The following is a 17,443-nucleotide window of genomic DNA, read 5'->3' as shown; positions in this document are numbered from 1 at the left end:
TTGTAGAACTACAGTAGGGTTTTTTGCCTTGGTTATCCATGTTCTTCATTGCATATCCTGTTTTTTTAGTTGCTGCAGCAACTAGGATGATCCAAACGGTAGTTTTGCTAAGTGAAGAAATGCATAATTAGCAATTAATTCCAGTGTGTTGAAACTGGTGGGTATTTATTTTTTTTTGTTTTGATACCCAGAGATCATCTCATGTAATTCTGATCTTAGAATGATGCCTCCAAACTTTGCCTCGATGGAAATGGGAAGATTCCATACTGTTTTCCAAAATGACACCATCACCACTACTACCCACACCCTCCCCCCCCCACTCCCCAACCCCCATCCTCCCAAAACCCAAACCCCAAATCCTTTCTGCAACTAATAAGCCCCATAGGTCTGATTCCTAGGCAATGTAAGCTAAAGGAAAAGGCATGCAATACCAATTGAAGAAATAAATTTTCAGTAGCTAATATGAGGGGTTTTTTTGTTTTCTGGCAGGAAAAGGAGTAATTTAATCAGAAATTATTGCTGATCAGTACAAGAATAGGGAGATTTTTCACTCATAAAAAGAATCCCATGACATTAAGTGAAGTACCTATGTAGAGTACACAGGAGAAAAGCAAAACAATATGGTATTACATTCTAAATTGCAAGGGACTAAGTTTTTTGTCAGCTATTTTATCTGTGTGAAGATGAGATCATCAGGAGAGCAAACAAACAAACAAAATTGCTATATGAATGAATCATATCTCATGGGCAGTACCTGGTAAATGTCAAGAACTGGTCTCATGGCCCCTGATCCAAGAGTTCCTGAGCTGCTGCAGTAGGTTTGTGGCCACAAGCAGTGCAACATATTTTTCCTGTAATAGTGAAGTACGTTTTTCATAAATTACTAGCCAGGCAGATGGAGTGTGAGATCACTGTTAATACCATCTTGATTAGGTTGGCAGGGACTTAAAGATATGTCTTTACAGTCCTATCTTCATGTAATCTTTGTAGCTATCTGTAAAGTGAGAGTGTGGTCTCAGTCTACTTTTTGCTCTCCAAATGATAGACATCTTTGGCTCTTGCTTACAGCTTGTTATTTAAGCAGAAAAGGCCAAGGCTGTGGTATTATTTTCATAGTACCGTTGGAGTTGAACACTGGAAAGTTTGCACAGCTCTGCTTTATATGATACTTGTTCTGTAGTTTAAAACTTTTACATCCAGGTCTATCAAACTAGTTACTTCTATCATATGGATATTTTTCCACCAGTGTCTGCTGCCTTCCACTCCATTTAGAATAGCTTTACTTTTTCAAAAACACCAGCTTTACTTTTTCAAAAGGCTCTTTTCCACACGCAGTATCCTATTCTGTAGCATTAGCTCCCTGATTTCTTCCAAGATAGCTTAAAAGTCCCACACCTGAGCATTACTCTTGCCCCAGTCTTGTGTCGTCTGCGTACTTCACTGGGAATGATAGGAAGGCCAAAGAGAATGAAGTTACTTTACATACTGATCTCTGTGCTGCCAGTGCTAAATATATCTTTGTTAATAAAACCTTTCTCATTAGGTGGTGTTTTGTCATAGGATGGAGTATTCAGAGGCCATTCCTTTTCCTTGGGGTGATCTGGGAGGAAATACGTGGGGAAGGCACTGGGAAGTGTGTGTGTAAACAGGTATACACTTTATGTAGAGAGGGGGAGCCTGAGGCAGCACACACACACACATTTCAGGCTGTGGCCAGCCACCAAAAACGCAGGGGAACCGCATGGGCCCGAAATGGAAGTGAGTGATCTCTCTTCCTTCGAACAGTATGTCCCTGAAGGCGGAACAGTGTTGACTGAGGGGTGTGACAGAGCCGGTCTGGGTGGAGGTGATCCCTGGGGAAGGATAGAGGGCTGGCCCCTCAGAGTCCTGGACGGGGCCTTCCCTTTGCCTCCCCGTGGCTGCTGCGCTCCCACCTTCAGGCACGCGCGGCCGGCGGCGGTGAGCGCCCCGCGCTGCATCCGCGGGGCTGCGGGAACAAATCAGCCAGATCTGGTGACACGGGGTAGTGTGTAGGATTCACTCTGGTTTCTCCCCTGTGGAGCCAGCTCGTTTTACACCAGACAGCCTTCTTTTTTTAACATGGGAGTTGAGAGAGCTATGTATTTGAAGTATGCTTTTAGTTCCTTAATGCTCATGCCCTGACACAGACTCACAGAAAGTTGTGCTGTGGTAGCTAAGCATATACTTAAATGAAGGCGATGTAATTGCATTGGTGGGAAATTCGTTGTGAAAACTTAAAACTGGTCAATACAGGTTTTCAGAGGTAAATTCAGAAGTGTGAGCTTACTTGAACTGGCTGGTTCAAAACCAGTTCAGCTCTTTTCAGGTAGCGACAAGGAGTTGCAAGTAATTGAGCCGTTGTAGCTTAAAGAGATACTCTTGATTGACTGAGTCACGGTAACTGAGTGGGTGTGCATTCCTAGCCCACTTCAACTGCAAAATAAAATATGTTAATGCAAATTGATTTTGCATAGGCATTTATGCAGTCAGAACCTGTTTAAAAATAGTTTGGATTCGATCGGTATAACTTTTCTGTACAAGGAGAGGCCTGAAAAAATGTCCTGGCTTTTAAAACTCCGTTATGCTTCTTTGGAACAAAACTAGTATGCTGGGTGACAGGATGTATGCCCTCAGTGTCCACTGCTCTCCTTCCTCCCCCCCAACGTGGCCTCACAACACTGCTTTTAGCTGGTCCAGTGTTGTGTAAATAGAATCAACGCTGCTTTGTGTTAAACCACTTTGGTCTTTGGTCATCATCTTTATTGGGGAAAGCAGAGTGGGGAAGAATTCAAATTCAGTTCTCCTTAAGGAGCATTTGTGGCTTTACTGATAAAAAAGTACTTCTCACATATGCAATGAGTATGTAGGTAGTCACATAGCACATTTGGGATGAGGTATCTCTAAGAATTGGCCCTTTGCCTTCACTTTGATCCTTACGTGGGGAATAATTGGGAAGAGCTGTATCCCTTCACAGTAGCCTTTGAGCTTTAGCCAAAAATGATGTCACCTGGAATTTCTTTCCTATTTTGAAAGATAGTGCTTTCTAAGCACTCTGTAGTACAGCTACCCTTTTTCTTGTCTTTGAAAAGAAAAAGATGAATTTTAGTTACTGTGTGAAGGTAATCTTTTATAACCTTTTTTTTTTATTATTTTTTTTCCCCCTCTTTCTTTCTCTGCAAAAATGATTATCAGTGAACCTTGGCTATTCTAAATGGAGAAACTGTGCTACATTTTCCAAATCTTAATCTTTCAGTGGGCCAGAAACAAGATTTTATTCTTTTTGGGATTTAAAAATCTTCAAAACATGAAAATTGAAAGATTTTAGGGGAATGTTGTTAGGGCTATAAAGAATTCTGAAGACACTCTCTAAGGAAATGGGTAGGAAAATATATATGTATGTTTTAAGTGAGATTAAATTATGCATCAAAATACTTTGGCATTAGACACGACCTTGTGTGCGACTCCATGATTAACTTTTCAATGAGATTTAAGTTTAAAGTTCCAGCTTTTTTTTTTTAATTTTCACAATACTGGATAACATGAACCCAGAGATAAACGTGTAACTCTAGATACTTATAATTACAGTATAGCTTTAATTCCAAAATAATAATGGTGTAATTGAACAAATAATGTTCATTCAACACTGAAAATACTTGTGGGGAGAAAAAGCCAATGTATATGTAATATACTGCATATGCAAATGCATCTATGGAAATTGGAACTCAAATCTAATGTGTATAACCAGTATTACTGTCTGTGTTGGATGGGGAAATGTTTAGCTTTCTGGAAAACTAAACCAGTAATTTTCTTTGGGAGGCTTTCATATTAGTTTATGAATAGTTTGTAGGTGGTATAGTTGGTATTCTGTCATTTGACTTAGAAGTTTAGATTCAGTTCTTGGCTTGGGTCATGAATGAAAATTAGTTCCTTGGTCTCATCCTTCCAGTCTAATGGACAGTGCTTTCTCAGACACCAGTACAGCATACTGTATTTTTCAATTATGTCTAAATAGGGCCTGGTATGAGCATGGCAGATCAAAGGTTATAGCCAGCTCTGGGAGTTTTCATGCTGGTGTGATACATCCAGTTGCATAAATGAAATTGGTATGTTTGCATGAAAGACAGAGAAGGATGTATAATTTTACTGTCTTCTGTGAAAACAGACTAAACCCCAGGCAAAACCCAACAATAACATGCAGAAATCTCCTATTTTCATTCTCCCTCTTTGCATGAAGGGGCAAATGGCAAACTAGTTGTAATGACAGAAAGACATGGATGCTACTTCAGTACTTTTTGGAGTATTGGAAATAAAATACTTTCCAGCATGATGAAGTGCATCGAGGATTATCTTTTTCAGCTTGAAGGAATATAATTAAGGTTTTTTTTGTGTTTATTATGCAGTCATATATGTTGTTGAATCATCAAAGCACATATAAGTACTTGTCATGAGCCAAGCCCCACAGAAGTGGGATTTCTACCCATACAGAACAAAAACTCAGTCCCTGCTCCAAAATACTAAAATTCCAAATATAAAACAAGGGACAGCAGATGGATGTAAACAGATGGGGGGAGTATGAGAAAACAATGAGACAGTATTAGCCTGTAGTACAGGCAGTGGTCTCAGCACATCAACAACTAATCCATTGTCAAGGTTAGATTTCTACTCTCTTCTCCCTTCTTTTCTCTCTCCCTCCTTCCCTCCCTCCTGTTCTGCAAGACATGTTGAAGGACAGTTTTAAGGAGGATTTAGAAGAGAAACAGTATGACAGAGAAATTAGAAATGCTTTCGTGCTGAAATTGAAACAGTAGAAGGATAGGTGGCATTTTGATACTGAATAAAGAGTGATATCAAGAATGAGGATAGGCTGTGGGGACGCAGGCTGTGGGGAAAAGCTACCTATATTTGATGTGATAGAGCTGGGTAAGAAATGAGGGATGCAAAGAGAAGAGTGATATGATTAAAGGGAAAACTGAGAAAAATTATCTGTTCAGCAGTTTTGGGGATGGCATTTTTAGGGGAAAACTGCATTTGTTGGGACCAAAGAAGGGATATTAAATTGTTCACATAAGCGTCTATGTGACCAAACTTATTTTTAGGGTCACACTCCCCATAGATAAAATGTAGTGAGATAGGACAGAGCCTTTTGGAAAGCCTCAGAAAAGTAGGTTTTCCTTAGGGAACAAGTAAACAAGAATTGGAAGAAAACCAATGTAAGGATATGTGTGGGGATGTGTGTATACACATATGTTTGTACATGTATGGAAAAGCCATGGCTTTTTGTATGTATATGAGCAAAAGCTCAATGTTATAAAAATTGTGTGGTAGTTTTGCTACTTGTCCACTACTTGTCTAATGAAAAAGGTCATCAGAGAAAAGCGTGGATTTGGAGTGCAGAGTAGCAGTAATAGAAAAAAGTATTTGTAAGCAGTGTGTTCATTAAATTTTGACATGAGAAAATAAAAATGGGAATAGCAACTGAATAGGAAAAGGTTGGGACAAAAGTGTTTATCTTGTGAAGGAAAGACCAAGAGAAGAGTAGGAAATCAAGGTTAAATTGTAATGGAAATAGATAGATAAATAGAGAAACATAGATATCTGTATATAGATAGCACTCTCTCTATATTTAGAAGTGCATATATTCTAAACAATGCAAGCGGTTTGATACTATTTCTTTTATGTCATATGATAATCACAGGAAGTTATCTTTTGTGCTAAAACTCAGTCTGTATTAGAAATAATTCCTCAAATATGCAACCTTCTGTTCATTTTTTAGTGCAATTTTTTATGGCTGCTTGCATGTTTAGTATTCTTGTCTAGCCATATCAACAAATTCTGCTGAATTTGAAAGCTTCCATATATGAAATAATAAAATGGTATTAACGTTCTTTTTAATTTTTATGCTAAATTAGTGTATTTAAGAAAAGAACACTGGTGATTATATGGTTAAAGTTATAGAATTCAAACTTTAAACTTTTTAATAAAATCTGAACAGATGATCTGTGCTTTTTTTTTTTTTTTTTTGGAACTGGCAGGTTTCAGGCCCTCTAATTGGCTTCCCAGCTTTGCAGAGTAATTACAGCTTCAAGCAAACTTTGTCATCTGTGGTTCAGAATGGTGTAAAGTAAACAGAACGTTTTGAAATACAGTTTGTAGTTAGAGTTGCTCAGGAGAGTTTAACTAGCATAACTACTTAATTTAGATAGTAGCAGTTATTTGAAAAAGATAGTCTAACATTTTAGAATTGTCAGATTGTTTGTGGATATGGAGAAAAAACTTAACCTCTGATATGTACCTGACTTTTTTTTTTTTTTTAAAAAAAAAAGAGAAGTTCGATACTTGAGAAGCATCCATTGCATTTCTTTATACTGGTTCTATTTCATTTTTTCCATTTTCTGTATAGATCCAAAAATGACCAAACGAATGCTGCGGACTTGTTGGAACAGAATTGTCACTTTCTGTTACTGATTTTGTATTTTGCTGCTTCGAACAAGTGTTCTCCCCCAAGGTTTTTCATCCCCTCTAATATTAAAGGGGAAAATTCTCATGACTGATGTTTAATCCCAGCAAGACAGAAAGCTTTAGGATTAAAATGTGTAATTCCAAGTTGTAGATGGCTAGCATACAAGAACACAAAGTTGAGTCTGTCTGTTTACTGGCTTACTCATCTTTTTGAATGATAATTTAGACTTCCAACTGTTTTGAGTTGAGATTCAGCCCTTTAATTACATATGTTTATGTATAGTAGCAAACTTGAAGACATTATGGTAGAGTGTTCTCTACTCTTGGTAATGACCCAACTATCACTCGAGCGTTTGGAGCCAGCTCTCAGTAGCCTGTTTCACTCGTTCTTCTGTGCTTTTGTAGTTTCCAAACTATTCTCTCTGTCTAAAACTACTACGTTTTTTCCAGTAATTAGTAGAAAAATATTTTGGTAATTAACAGTAACTGTGTATTACAGCACTTATTCATCTTAATAGAATTTTTTTTGTTCCTAGCTGTAGGTGAAAGACATTCACAACCAAGTTTTTGTTCGTGTTGCAATCATGACAGGAATATTGTTTATTCCATACTTTTGTATACAGCAGCACATGAAGGGTGTGGGTGTTCTAAATATCAGCAGACTTCAGTTACTTTTTATCTACTTGAGAAAGTTGGGTAGCACAGCACTTTCAGAAATATATTGATCCTCTACTTCTTTCCAAAACTCTTTAATTCAGAAGAGAAAGATACAAACATTTAACCTTCCACAAGGAAATTAAATCTTAAGCCACTTTTAACAGAATATTAAAAAAGCACATGAAATTTTGCTAGATTTTATTTTTCAATAACATCTTTCAGTGATAGTGAAATGGCTTTTTTTTTTTTCTTTAATGTTTTCACTGCCATTTTCAATTGCTAAGGTATTTTTTATTACCTTTAATTGATTTAGTTAATCATCTGTAATGAAAACTCGGAGACTAAATAGTCTTTGGTCGTTACAAAGCTTATTATATGAATCCATATGTTTTGTTCTTGTTAATAATGTACATTGACTTTGAGGACTGTCTGAAAAAATTAATATAGGTAGTACCAATAATACCTCTATATATTAGATACAGATTTACGTAATGTACATACTAGTATATATAATACATTTATTATTCTAGATATAGTATACTATATATATAGGTAAAGACCATATGATAGATAGCATTTGGACATAGGCAAGCTTAATTTTGTTAGTTCCAGTTTTTGCATGCTTGAGTAATGCCATGTGACTATCTGCACTTTTGTATGTATTTGCAATTAGAAAATGAATGGAGAAATTAAATATCTTCGGTTCCATTACAGGCACTGGAGAGGATGTGCTTTTTAATTGGTACAGATTTCTCTGCAGGTCTCTGAACCTTTTTGCTTTCAGATTGTCCTAACACAGTCACCTCACTTTTCTGTCCCTGGCAGCTTCATTTACCTTCCTTCTCCTGAACTAGCTACTCTAGTTTAGCTATACTCTAGCTCTCCCGCAAGTTTTTCATTGTCACACAGGTTCCAGTCTTTTTCCTGTCCCATTTCCATTCTTCTCCCTTTATTCCCTAGTCTTTTCTTCCTGACATCTCTTCTGTAAATAACTCGCTGTATGCCATCTTTCTGTGTTGGATTTTGTCTCGACAAGGTTAGTTTCTTTTTCATATTGTCTGAGGAATGAGATGAGGCATTATGAATATAAGAGCAAGAGCTTTCCATTTAGCAGGTGTAGTGGCAAGAGATAGCTGTAGCCTCTGGATTACACTCAGTGCATAGATTTTCAATGATTTTATGCTTTAGTAATTGTTATTGTAGTTTTTTACCCTCCTCCCACTGCACTCTTATCTCTCCCACATGTAGTGTGGCCAGATGCCTTACATTTTCACAGGAATACTAAAAGGATATCAAAGGTCTTGGTTTGCCAAGTTTTAAGTCTCATCTCCAAAAAGTAGTATTTTCCAGCAGTGTGCAGCTTTAGGCAGACACCCAGCAAAGAAAATTTCAGCCTACATGATTGAAGTGTGATAGGATTAAAGATGAGAGGATGGTTTTGTCAGGAATAAGATGAGATAATCTTAGAGCAGACAATGCTTCTAGTCTCTTCTGTTATGAAGGTAGCCCAACACATTCCTTAGAGCTACATCTGAGGAAGGTAAGAAAACAAATAGCCTGTTAGCTGTAGCCTCACTGTCATCGTGATCATAACATGGATTTCAACCATATACCTGAAGGTGAGGGTTTCTTTGATCTCATGGGTAATACTTCCACCTAGCTACAAGCCTGGTTAAGTACCCTAAGCAGCTCTACTTCATCATGCTCCCTCCCCAAGTTCCCATCATCTGCTTCTGTCCTCCCCGTTGCTCCTCCAGCTTTTGTGTTAAATTCCCTCTTTCTGTGTCCATCCCACTGTAGCTCTTTCCTCTAAATGTTGAGGATGGTTCTCATCTCATCTGACCTAGCTGAGTTTATAAAAGCAGTCAGGTTGGTACTGTTTCTCTTTGGAGACTCCACAGTGTATGCAGGTTTGTTAAATGTAATGTCATCTCCTTGACTAGTGAGCAGTCTAACTTACATAATGTTTTATAGATGTATGGTGAATATATGGGTTTGTGCATCAAAGAAAACACACCTGCATAGTGCAATAGTTACTTTATTCCTCTTTCATTTCGTATACACGTATCTGTCAAGCTTCTGAGGTGTTCTGTGAAACTGCAGAAAAAAATCCTATCAACAGACATATCCACTTCCACTCTGCTTTTTCAAATAAAAAAAGTTCAGTATTGAATGAAAGTTCTTAAATCAAGACGTCTTCACGAAGACCCCTGTGATATCAGTTTTCCTGCCTGTATTAAGGATGGTTCAGTACAAGTAAGTCTGCTGATACTTGCTGTGGGTTTATATCATGGAGACAGAGGCCATTTCTTAGATAATTCTGTTCTAAATTGTTTAGGTGTTCAGGCATACAATTCAATGTCTTGAACTAAGGCTTTAAGCTCATTATGAGCTAGTAATAATAAAGAGAATTGATTTCATGTATTTTCAGTATGAAGCTGCATTTCAGAAGGTCAAGTATGAGTATGCATCTTGTACAATTAACACCTGCAACAAAGGCATAAGGGAGAAAGCAAAAGCAGAGTAGAGGGTACTTACGTGTGTTGGGTGTTTAGAAATTTGATGGGTCTGATGCAGTTCCTTGGAGAATATTTAAAACGCATTCCTGCAAAATTGTGGATGATAGTTGAGGTTTCAGGACCCTGAATTTGTGAAGAAAAAATATGTTAAGCCAGTATAATTTATTTCTGTGAAAGAATATCATGCCTTGTAAAGCGGTACATATTATGTCCCATGACTTTTATAAAGTGTTGCCATTAACTGGAATAAATAAAATGTAAATTGCCAAGAATAAGTGCAAGGTTTTATGCTAAAGAACAGTCAACTACATCAGTAGAAGGTGTGGGTCAACTGGTAGGTAGTAGCTTTACCAAAAGGAAGTTACAGCATATTGTAAGTGAACAGGAAGTCTGTTGCCGTATTTATTATTGATTGATTTATTGACATGATGAATCATTTTAGATCACACATTTGATCTGGGTGAGCTTAGAACAAGTGCTAACATTCCAGAACATGAGATGTGATGTTTGTGTCTGTTTCATGGTAGCTGCAGGAAAACAAATTACACTTTTGACAAAGTAACCATAACTTCACAAAAATGTTTAAATATATTTACATGAATAAAGAGTTCTAGTAGGTCCGTGTTTTGCAGATGTAATGTTTAGTGCAGTATGCTACATCGTAAAATGTAATACACAGTCTCATTGAACCACTGCCTGAGTTACTAGTGCTGTGGTTTTGTGACAAAGGAGTAATAGGCAGTCTACTGTATGTCTAAAATTGTGTAACCAGGAAGATTTTAGATCTGAAAGCACAACCTGTGAGGACAGATTGGCTGAACTGTTTTAGGCCAAAGAAAACTGAAGAGAGATAAAACACTGTTCAAATGTCTAAAAGGGGTAGCTGCTGAAGAGAAATTAGGCAATAGGGCAAGAAACAATACACTTAAATTATAGGAACAGTTGCATTAAATGCTAGGGACAATCTTCCAACTAGAAAAATAATTATTTTCCTTATAGTTGGATGGAATAGTTTGCTTACAGAGGTTTTGAAATGACTATTTCAAAATTTTCAGGGATTGTAGAAAGAGTTTAAATACTTGTGAGGAAAAGCATAGGTAGACCTGATTCTGCCCAGAGGCACAAAGAGAACTAGATGATTTCCTGGGTCAGCCCCACTATGGGTATGTGTGAGGTTGTTCTATATTTAATAATAAGTCTAATTCCAACATCTGAATTTTCTCAGATAGTATATTTAACAATAAATCTAATCCTGAAGTGACAGTAGCGTGGGTAATTGTGGCATGGTTACCACTGAAGGGAAAATGTCATATTCCTCCTGCCAGGTACAGATGGAAAAATCTGCCTGTGGCTACTGCTGTTACCTTGGCATACTAGAGCAATCCGGGATCAAATACTCTTCTTACCCTCATAACACAGACCTATTTTGCAAATGGAGATTGCACTCTTTGTATGGGCAACAATACAAGTTCCATCAGTTCCTCTGACTGCTTTCTTCACTTTGTGATTATTACCTGCTACCTTTTGTTCAAGCCCATGGTTATATTGCCATTCTGTATTTCCGTATATGTGCTGGATACATGCTGGAAAGGTATACGTAAGCTACATATGTTTTGTCTAAGTAATTTTATTCGCTCTTTACCTGTTAACTGGCAGTGTATAAAAGTGGCAATGTCATGTATTTCTCTAGAATGTCAACTAATGAAAACAGAGCGACCAAAGCCAAACACATTCATTATCAGATGTCTTCAGTGGACCACTGTCATAGAGAGGACGTTCCATGTAGACACTCCGGAGGAACGGTGAGGGTTTTATTTTTTTTTTTGCTTTCTGTGTGCTTTACACAGAAGCCTCAGAACAATCACTGCTGGGACTGCATAGTGATCAGCACTCGGAACTGTGACATTGAGCGCATCTGAACAGTTACTTGAAGAATTTATAAGTCAACTTCTGTAAAATATTATCTGAGCTCATAACTAGTGCTGCCTGTGAGTAGGTGGGATGAGTGTGTTCAGATAAGCCAAAACTATGTCATGATACGTCGCTGAAGTGTTAAATTTTGAAAAATGGAAGCCTGCATTGAAGTATTTTCCAGCCTCGCTGTCTTAAATTTTCCTTTTACTCCTCCTAATACGCTTCTTTTTTTTTAACACAGAAAGCAGTATGTATTTTATAATTCACATTTACTTGTTAGTTTTTCTTGTTTCAGTAAACATAAGCAAACTTAAGAATTAATGTTTTATAACGCACCAAAAACATGTAGGAGATACGGGATGGTGTACCTTTCTAAAATGTTCTATACTGTGTCTCTGGTTAGATGCACTGATCCTACTGTGGGCATCTGTCCTGTTGAGACTAATACTATGATTTGGCTTTATTCATATTGTTTGTATCAATAAATAACCAACGACTTTGCTTTTTCTGTTGTTTCTCATTCATTAGTACAGTCACTTAGAATTTTTTTTTTTTATGCTACCTTGGTACTGTTTATCCACCCTATCTTTCTTCTGTGTGTGCAGCCTCGTACATCCTGCTGCATTCAGTAATACCACCAGACTCCTCCCGTATCCCTTGCTGGCTGAGCAAAAAGCAGCAGGTACCACGCTTGGTGCGGGGCTGTGGTGTGAGGATGGGCTGGCTGGTGTGTCTGTACTGGTTAGCCAGCACGCAGAATAGCCACGGGCTCAGCTGCCCCTGCTTGTCCCTCCACGGAAACCCTCACCTGGGCCTGACCCTCCGTGCGGCTGCTGGGTTTTGTGAGGCCTGCAGGAATTTAATTATCTTTCAGGGCCTCTTTCTCAGGGGGAATTTGAAATTAGCCAACAAGTTGAGCTTTAAGAGGACACAGACAGCGAGTTGAGCACACTGTGTGATTTAATAAATCTTATTTATTTTCTGTGAAAATGTTTTGCAGGGAGGGGGAATACCAAAAACTCTGTTAAAATAGCAAGTTATTGTCAGATAGTATTGGATAGGAGATGACATTCTATGATCTGAGCTGTATTATGTGTGGAGCAAGTGTTTTCAAGTTTTCACTATTAAAATATTTACAAAACCAGACACTGATAATTCTTGAAATTAACTGTGCAGTGATCCTTTCTGATGCTGGTCAACTTCACCACCTTTAACGTAATGTGGAATTTGGGAGGAAATTCATTAATTTATACAAGTCTTCTACTGTGGAACATGAGAATTGAATAATGAAGCAATGTAGCATATGAAAAACATTATAAACCATTTATTTGGATGCATTTTATGAGTTTCTAATGGGGATCTTGGCTTATTCATGACAGGGAAGAATGGACAGAAGCAATCCAGGCTGTAGCAGACAGACTTCAGAGGCAAGAAGAGGAGAGGATGAACTGTAGTCCAACTTCACAGATAGACAATATAGGAGAAGAAGAGATGGATGCGTCAACAACCCATCATAAAAGAAAGGTAATGACATTAAAAAATAACTGACAAAGCTGTATGTAAATAACTTTTGTAGAATGGTCTAGTTAGGTAAAATCATATACAGGGAATAGTATTTCTACATAAATGACAGTGTATTGCAAGCATAAGAGTACATATTTGGTTTATTTCAGTAAAGCTGAACTGCTCTTACTGTATTTATTTGTTATGCTACCTGATATAGCACTTCTGAAAAACACAGTTCAGCCATTCAGGCACATGTTAACATTCTGCTTATTGTTTGAATATTATTTTCATCTTTTCCTTTTTGTTTGTTTACTCTTTTAGAAGTATGGTAATAAAATATTTTCTTTAGACAAGTAGATTTGCCCCTTTTCTCATGCAAATAATACCCAGTACGAATTAGATAATTTGCATGAGAAAGGCTAGCAGGATTTGGCTTCTAATGACCTTGTATTTTTCTATCTGGGAAAATAACTCTGCTTCAGTTTTCAATGAAGTAAGAGAAAACAATGTTTTATTTCTTTGCAGTCCTTCACAGGTTTTGGTGTAAGTAGGGATATGACAATTGTTGGCTATAACACACAACTAAGAGCATGTTTTAAAGATTCGATTCCACACAAAAAGTTGCTTATTATTTTGGGTTTCCATTTTGTCCTGTGTTTCTGTAAGTATGGACTGCTCTTGAAGAATGGATTATTCAAACGGATGTGTCTCATTTGCTATATAGGATTAACATGACTCAAGAAATGCATTGAAATTGCATGAGAAATAATAACCTGTTTCTACAGGACTGACTACATTCTTCCTAGCTAGAAGTGAAACCTGGAGAAAACTAAGTGGAAGTCTGCTGACAGAGCAAAATAGTCTTACAGCTAATGTAACTGAATGCCTTTGAGTGAGGAACAATGGAAAGAAATAGTGAATGTGTGCCTTTGCTCACAGAGCATGTTTTGTTTGTTGTACTATATGAAGCAAGAATCATAGAAAAATGGCTGGCTGAAAACTGTACCCTTATGAATATAACAAAGGTGTTATAGGAAATCTTAGTTCTATTATGTCCTAACTTTTGAGAACTTGAGTTTGCAGTGCAAACATAGTTCTTTCCTGTTGTTTCAGTGTATGCAATTTTCTATCCTTTTTCCGCTAATTATGTATACAGCTGTAACAAAACTCTCACCGTACACTGTCAGGTTGACACTGAGCTTCTCGCCTTGTGGCATAGATGTTTAATGATTGTGCTCCAGGGTAAAATATGATAAGTGACAGCAAGACAGAGGCAGCATTTGAGATGTGTCAGTCTTTCTGAGAGGCAGTGAGATTATGGGGAAGGGATTTGGGTTTGCTCTATTAAAGATACGAGCACTGTTCCAAGCCTATGTATCCTCTCAGTGGAGTACAAAACCACTGCATAACAGCAAGCACTTTCAAGGTGTCAAAATTAATGCTGTGTAATATAAGTAGTTTATGTGGAATGTACACTTTCCTTGTTCACAGTGCAGTGCATTTTCCCGTACAACAGAAGGGGTTGTGGGAACAGGAGGAGGAGGAGGATCAGTTTTGTTTCTGTCTTGCTGCTTACACTTTAAGAAATGCTGAAATAAGATGCTGGGACAGTGACTGTGCAGTGCTGCAGAATACTTAATGGATTTGGCAACATGCCAAAGGCAACCTCTACAAAACAAAGGTGAAGCAAAAAATGGTGATATCCAATACCTAGTAATAGAGAGCAGAATGGAGTTTTTGTAGCTAGTGAAGAGCATACCGATGACTGCGAGAATTTTTTTTTTTTTTTTTTTCCCCAAAACTCAAAATCCCACTGCAGATTTCTGACTGTTGGAATACTTTAGTGAAAGGTTCTCAGAAGTTTCTGGAATCAAAAATTTTAAGTGACGATAGTGATGGGGAGGTGTCACTCCCTTTGTGTTAATTAAAATTGGGAAATATATATTTTTTTAGAACTGTTTCTGTTTTGTAGAAATGTTTCTGAAAAGCTTCTGTTTAAGCTGTTATGGTTGTTAATATAATCAGAACCATTTCAGTTATAATGACTTAATGCATTTTTATTGCTTTTTTTGGTATTGGATTTCTTTTCTTTTCAGGGATTTTTTGCACAATGTGTCCAACAAGCTTGTTTTGTCACCTGATTTTACATCTAAGCCCAGTGAATTTTGCTTGTGCATGCACCAGATGGTATACATATGAGTAGAAGAGCATAATCAGATTAAGAAACAAGACAGAGAGGAGTGGGCCTGTTCTCTAAAAAGGTAGCAAAAGGTTTACAAAGAAAACAGTCTTTAGGATGTGGAACTTGATTTGAACAGACATGACAGCAACGTCCCTGGCCAGATTAGCTGGAAGAACCAAAAGCACTTTTTTTTTTTTTTTTTTTTCTTTCAGTTTTTTTTAATGGTGTCAGTGTGCCACTTAAGTTTTACAGTAATAGCATCACTAAAATTCAGAGCCCTAGAAATTCTTAACAAGCTGCTTTTATTTCTTGGTGTGCTATTCCTCATAAGTAGAGTTTCTTCCTGATTAAGTCAGATGAAAACTCTAATCTTTGTGCAAATCAGAAATTTTTAAAAATTAGTTCCTTAGTAGGAATTTTCAGAACCTGTAGTAAGATGTATTATTTAGAACAGATCATCCTTAGGGGAGTAAATAGGCTTTACAGGTGGCTGAACATGATATGGTTCTTTGGTTAGTGCAGTTTCCTGTAGCTTCATTGCTTTTTCCTTTGTTTACAAATTTGTTTTGCAGGGTGCAGGATGAGTAAAGAGTAGATTTTTCAGAGGAAACCAAAAAGGAATATAATGAGGAAAAGGATTCAATCCTCAGAGTTTGGTAGGAATGAAAAAGGTGGGGAAATTATCAAGGAGAAAGAATCCAATCTTATGGGAGCCTCCAAACTTGCTTACCAACATCCCTCAGGTTTAGGAAGTATTTCCATTTTTCCACCAGTTTTCAGTACACCCTTAGCTATGGCATCTGTGTTTTTATCTCCCAAGGTCTTGTGTTCTTTGGCAGACTTTTTGAGTTACCCTGCACTGCGTATCATCTCTAAGCCTTCTGCTGAGCTTTTAAGGATTGAGAGCATCAGGAGACTTTATTCTTAGAACTAGCACTACCACCATAACCTGCTGTTAAGCCACAGCTCAAAAAAGTCCCTATTACCTTCCTCTTATAAATATACATATATTTTTTAACTTGTTTTCACTGAGCTTGCAGCTAGATTCATGACTGCTTTGATGAACATTATGTAAGCAAGTTTGGGGCGAATGAGTCTTTCAATTTGATTGGCTTGCTGCCCCTAGCATCAAACCCATGTCTGTGATCAGTTGTGCCAAGATCCTCCTTCTGTGTGCGGGCAAAGGGTTGCTTCTCTGAGCTGGTTTTATTCAGCCTTTGATGGTCCCTTTCTAACTCCAGCCTCTCAAAGAAGATCAAAAGTAGGGGAAAAAGTTACCCCTTTGAGGCTGCTTATGATCCCATCAATTTTTGACTGTTCGTAGTGATAAGTTGTTGCGGTCACTAACTCAGTAGTCTTTACCAATAAAGCCATTTAGTAAAATGCCATTGGTAAAGCCATTTATTGGTAAAGAGTATTAATTAGTTAGCCATTCTTTGTCAGGAAACATGATATCTTATGACTGAAGGTACAGTGGATTCTGAGTGGATTCTGCCTTGAATTACTTCTTCTGCCTGAATTGTGTTCTGAATGCATTTTGGTTTTTTTCATGCGTTTTTGTCAATTTCCACTGCTTTAGCACAAAGACAGTTGTTTTGCTTGATGGTTATCATAGAACTATTGAAGTAGATAATGTGACTTTCCAGAGTGCTGACTGTGATATTTGAGAAGTCTTACCTTTAGTTGGTTATGTACCAGTAGCCACATAGTGTTTGGATCACCATGTTACATACTGCATCACGCATCACTAGTTTTAACACATTATGCTAGTTTTTGGAAAAGTTCACCATTAAAGTTTATGACCACAGACAAATCCTTAAACTTTACACTCACTTGTGTGAAGTGAGTTTGCTTCAGGTAAAAACTGTAATGAGCCTTTGAAATATCTGTTACCCATATTTCTCACTGGGATAAATGCAGTTTTGTTCTTCCTGATGTGAGGTGGTTTTGGCAGCAAAACAAGATCTGTCACTGCAAAATGTTTAAGTATATTTACATGTGAGCAAAGAAGGGAATTCATCAAGGTTAGTTTGCTTACAAGCTAACCAGTCAACCATTATGTGGGAAAAAGATTTAATTCCTGCTGATATAGCTAGAAAATTGGTCTACGGAAAGCATCTTCTCTTTAATAAAGTGTTGATATATTCAGCTATCCAGGTGTTACTTTAAGTAGTCTGTCGGAGAC

At 37.4% G+C, this 17,443-nt stretch overlaps 1 protein-coding gene across 3 annotated transcripts in view; it reads left to right on the top strand.

Moving 5' to 3' along the window:
- The window catches only part of AKT3 (AKT serine/threonine kinase 3), a 160,682-nt gene that overhangs the window by 86,926 nt on the left and 56,313 nt on the right, over nucleotides 1-17,443 (top strand). For all 3 annotated transcript variants that reach the window (XM_033009250.2, XM_042795879.1, XM_042795881.1), the window contains 2 exons: nucleotides 11,347-11,458; nucleotides 12,950-13,094. In XM_033009250.2, coding sequence (XP_032865141.1) covers nucleotides 11,347-11,458; nucleotides 12,950-13,094 — 257 coding nt within the window. The remainder of the gene's footprint in view (nucleotides 1-11,346; nucleotides 11,459-12,949; nucleotides 13,095-17,443) is intronic.

This window comes from Tyto alba, unplaced genomic scaffold (genome assembly GCF_018691265.1).
Source record: "Tyto alba isolate M040663 unplaced genomic scaffold, T.alba_DEE_v4.0 Super-Scaffold_22, whole genome shotgun sequence".
Lineage (NCBI taxonomy): Eukaryota > Metazoa > Chordata > Aves > Strigiformes > Tytonidae > Tyto > Tyto alba.
The sequence above is the reverse complement of the archived record's forward strand: the minus strand, read 5'-3'. Positions and strand labels throughout refer to the sequence as shown.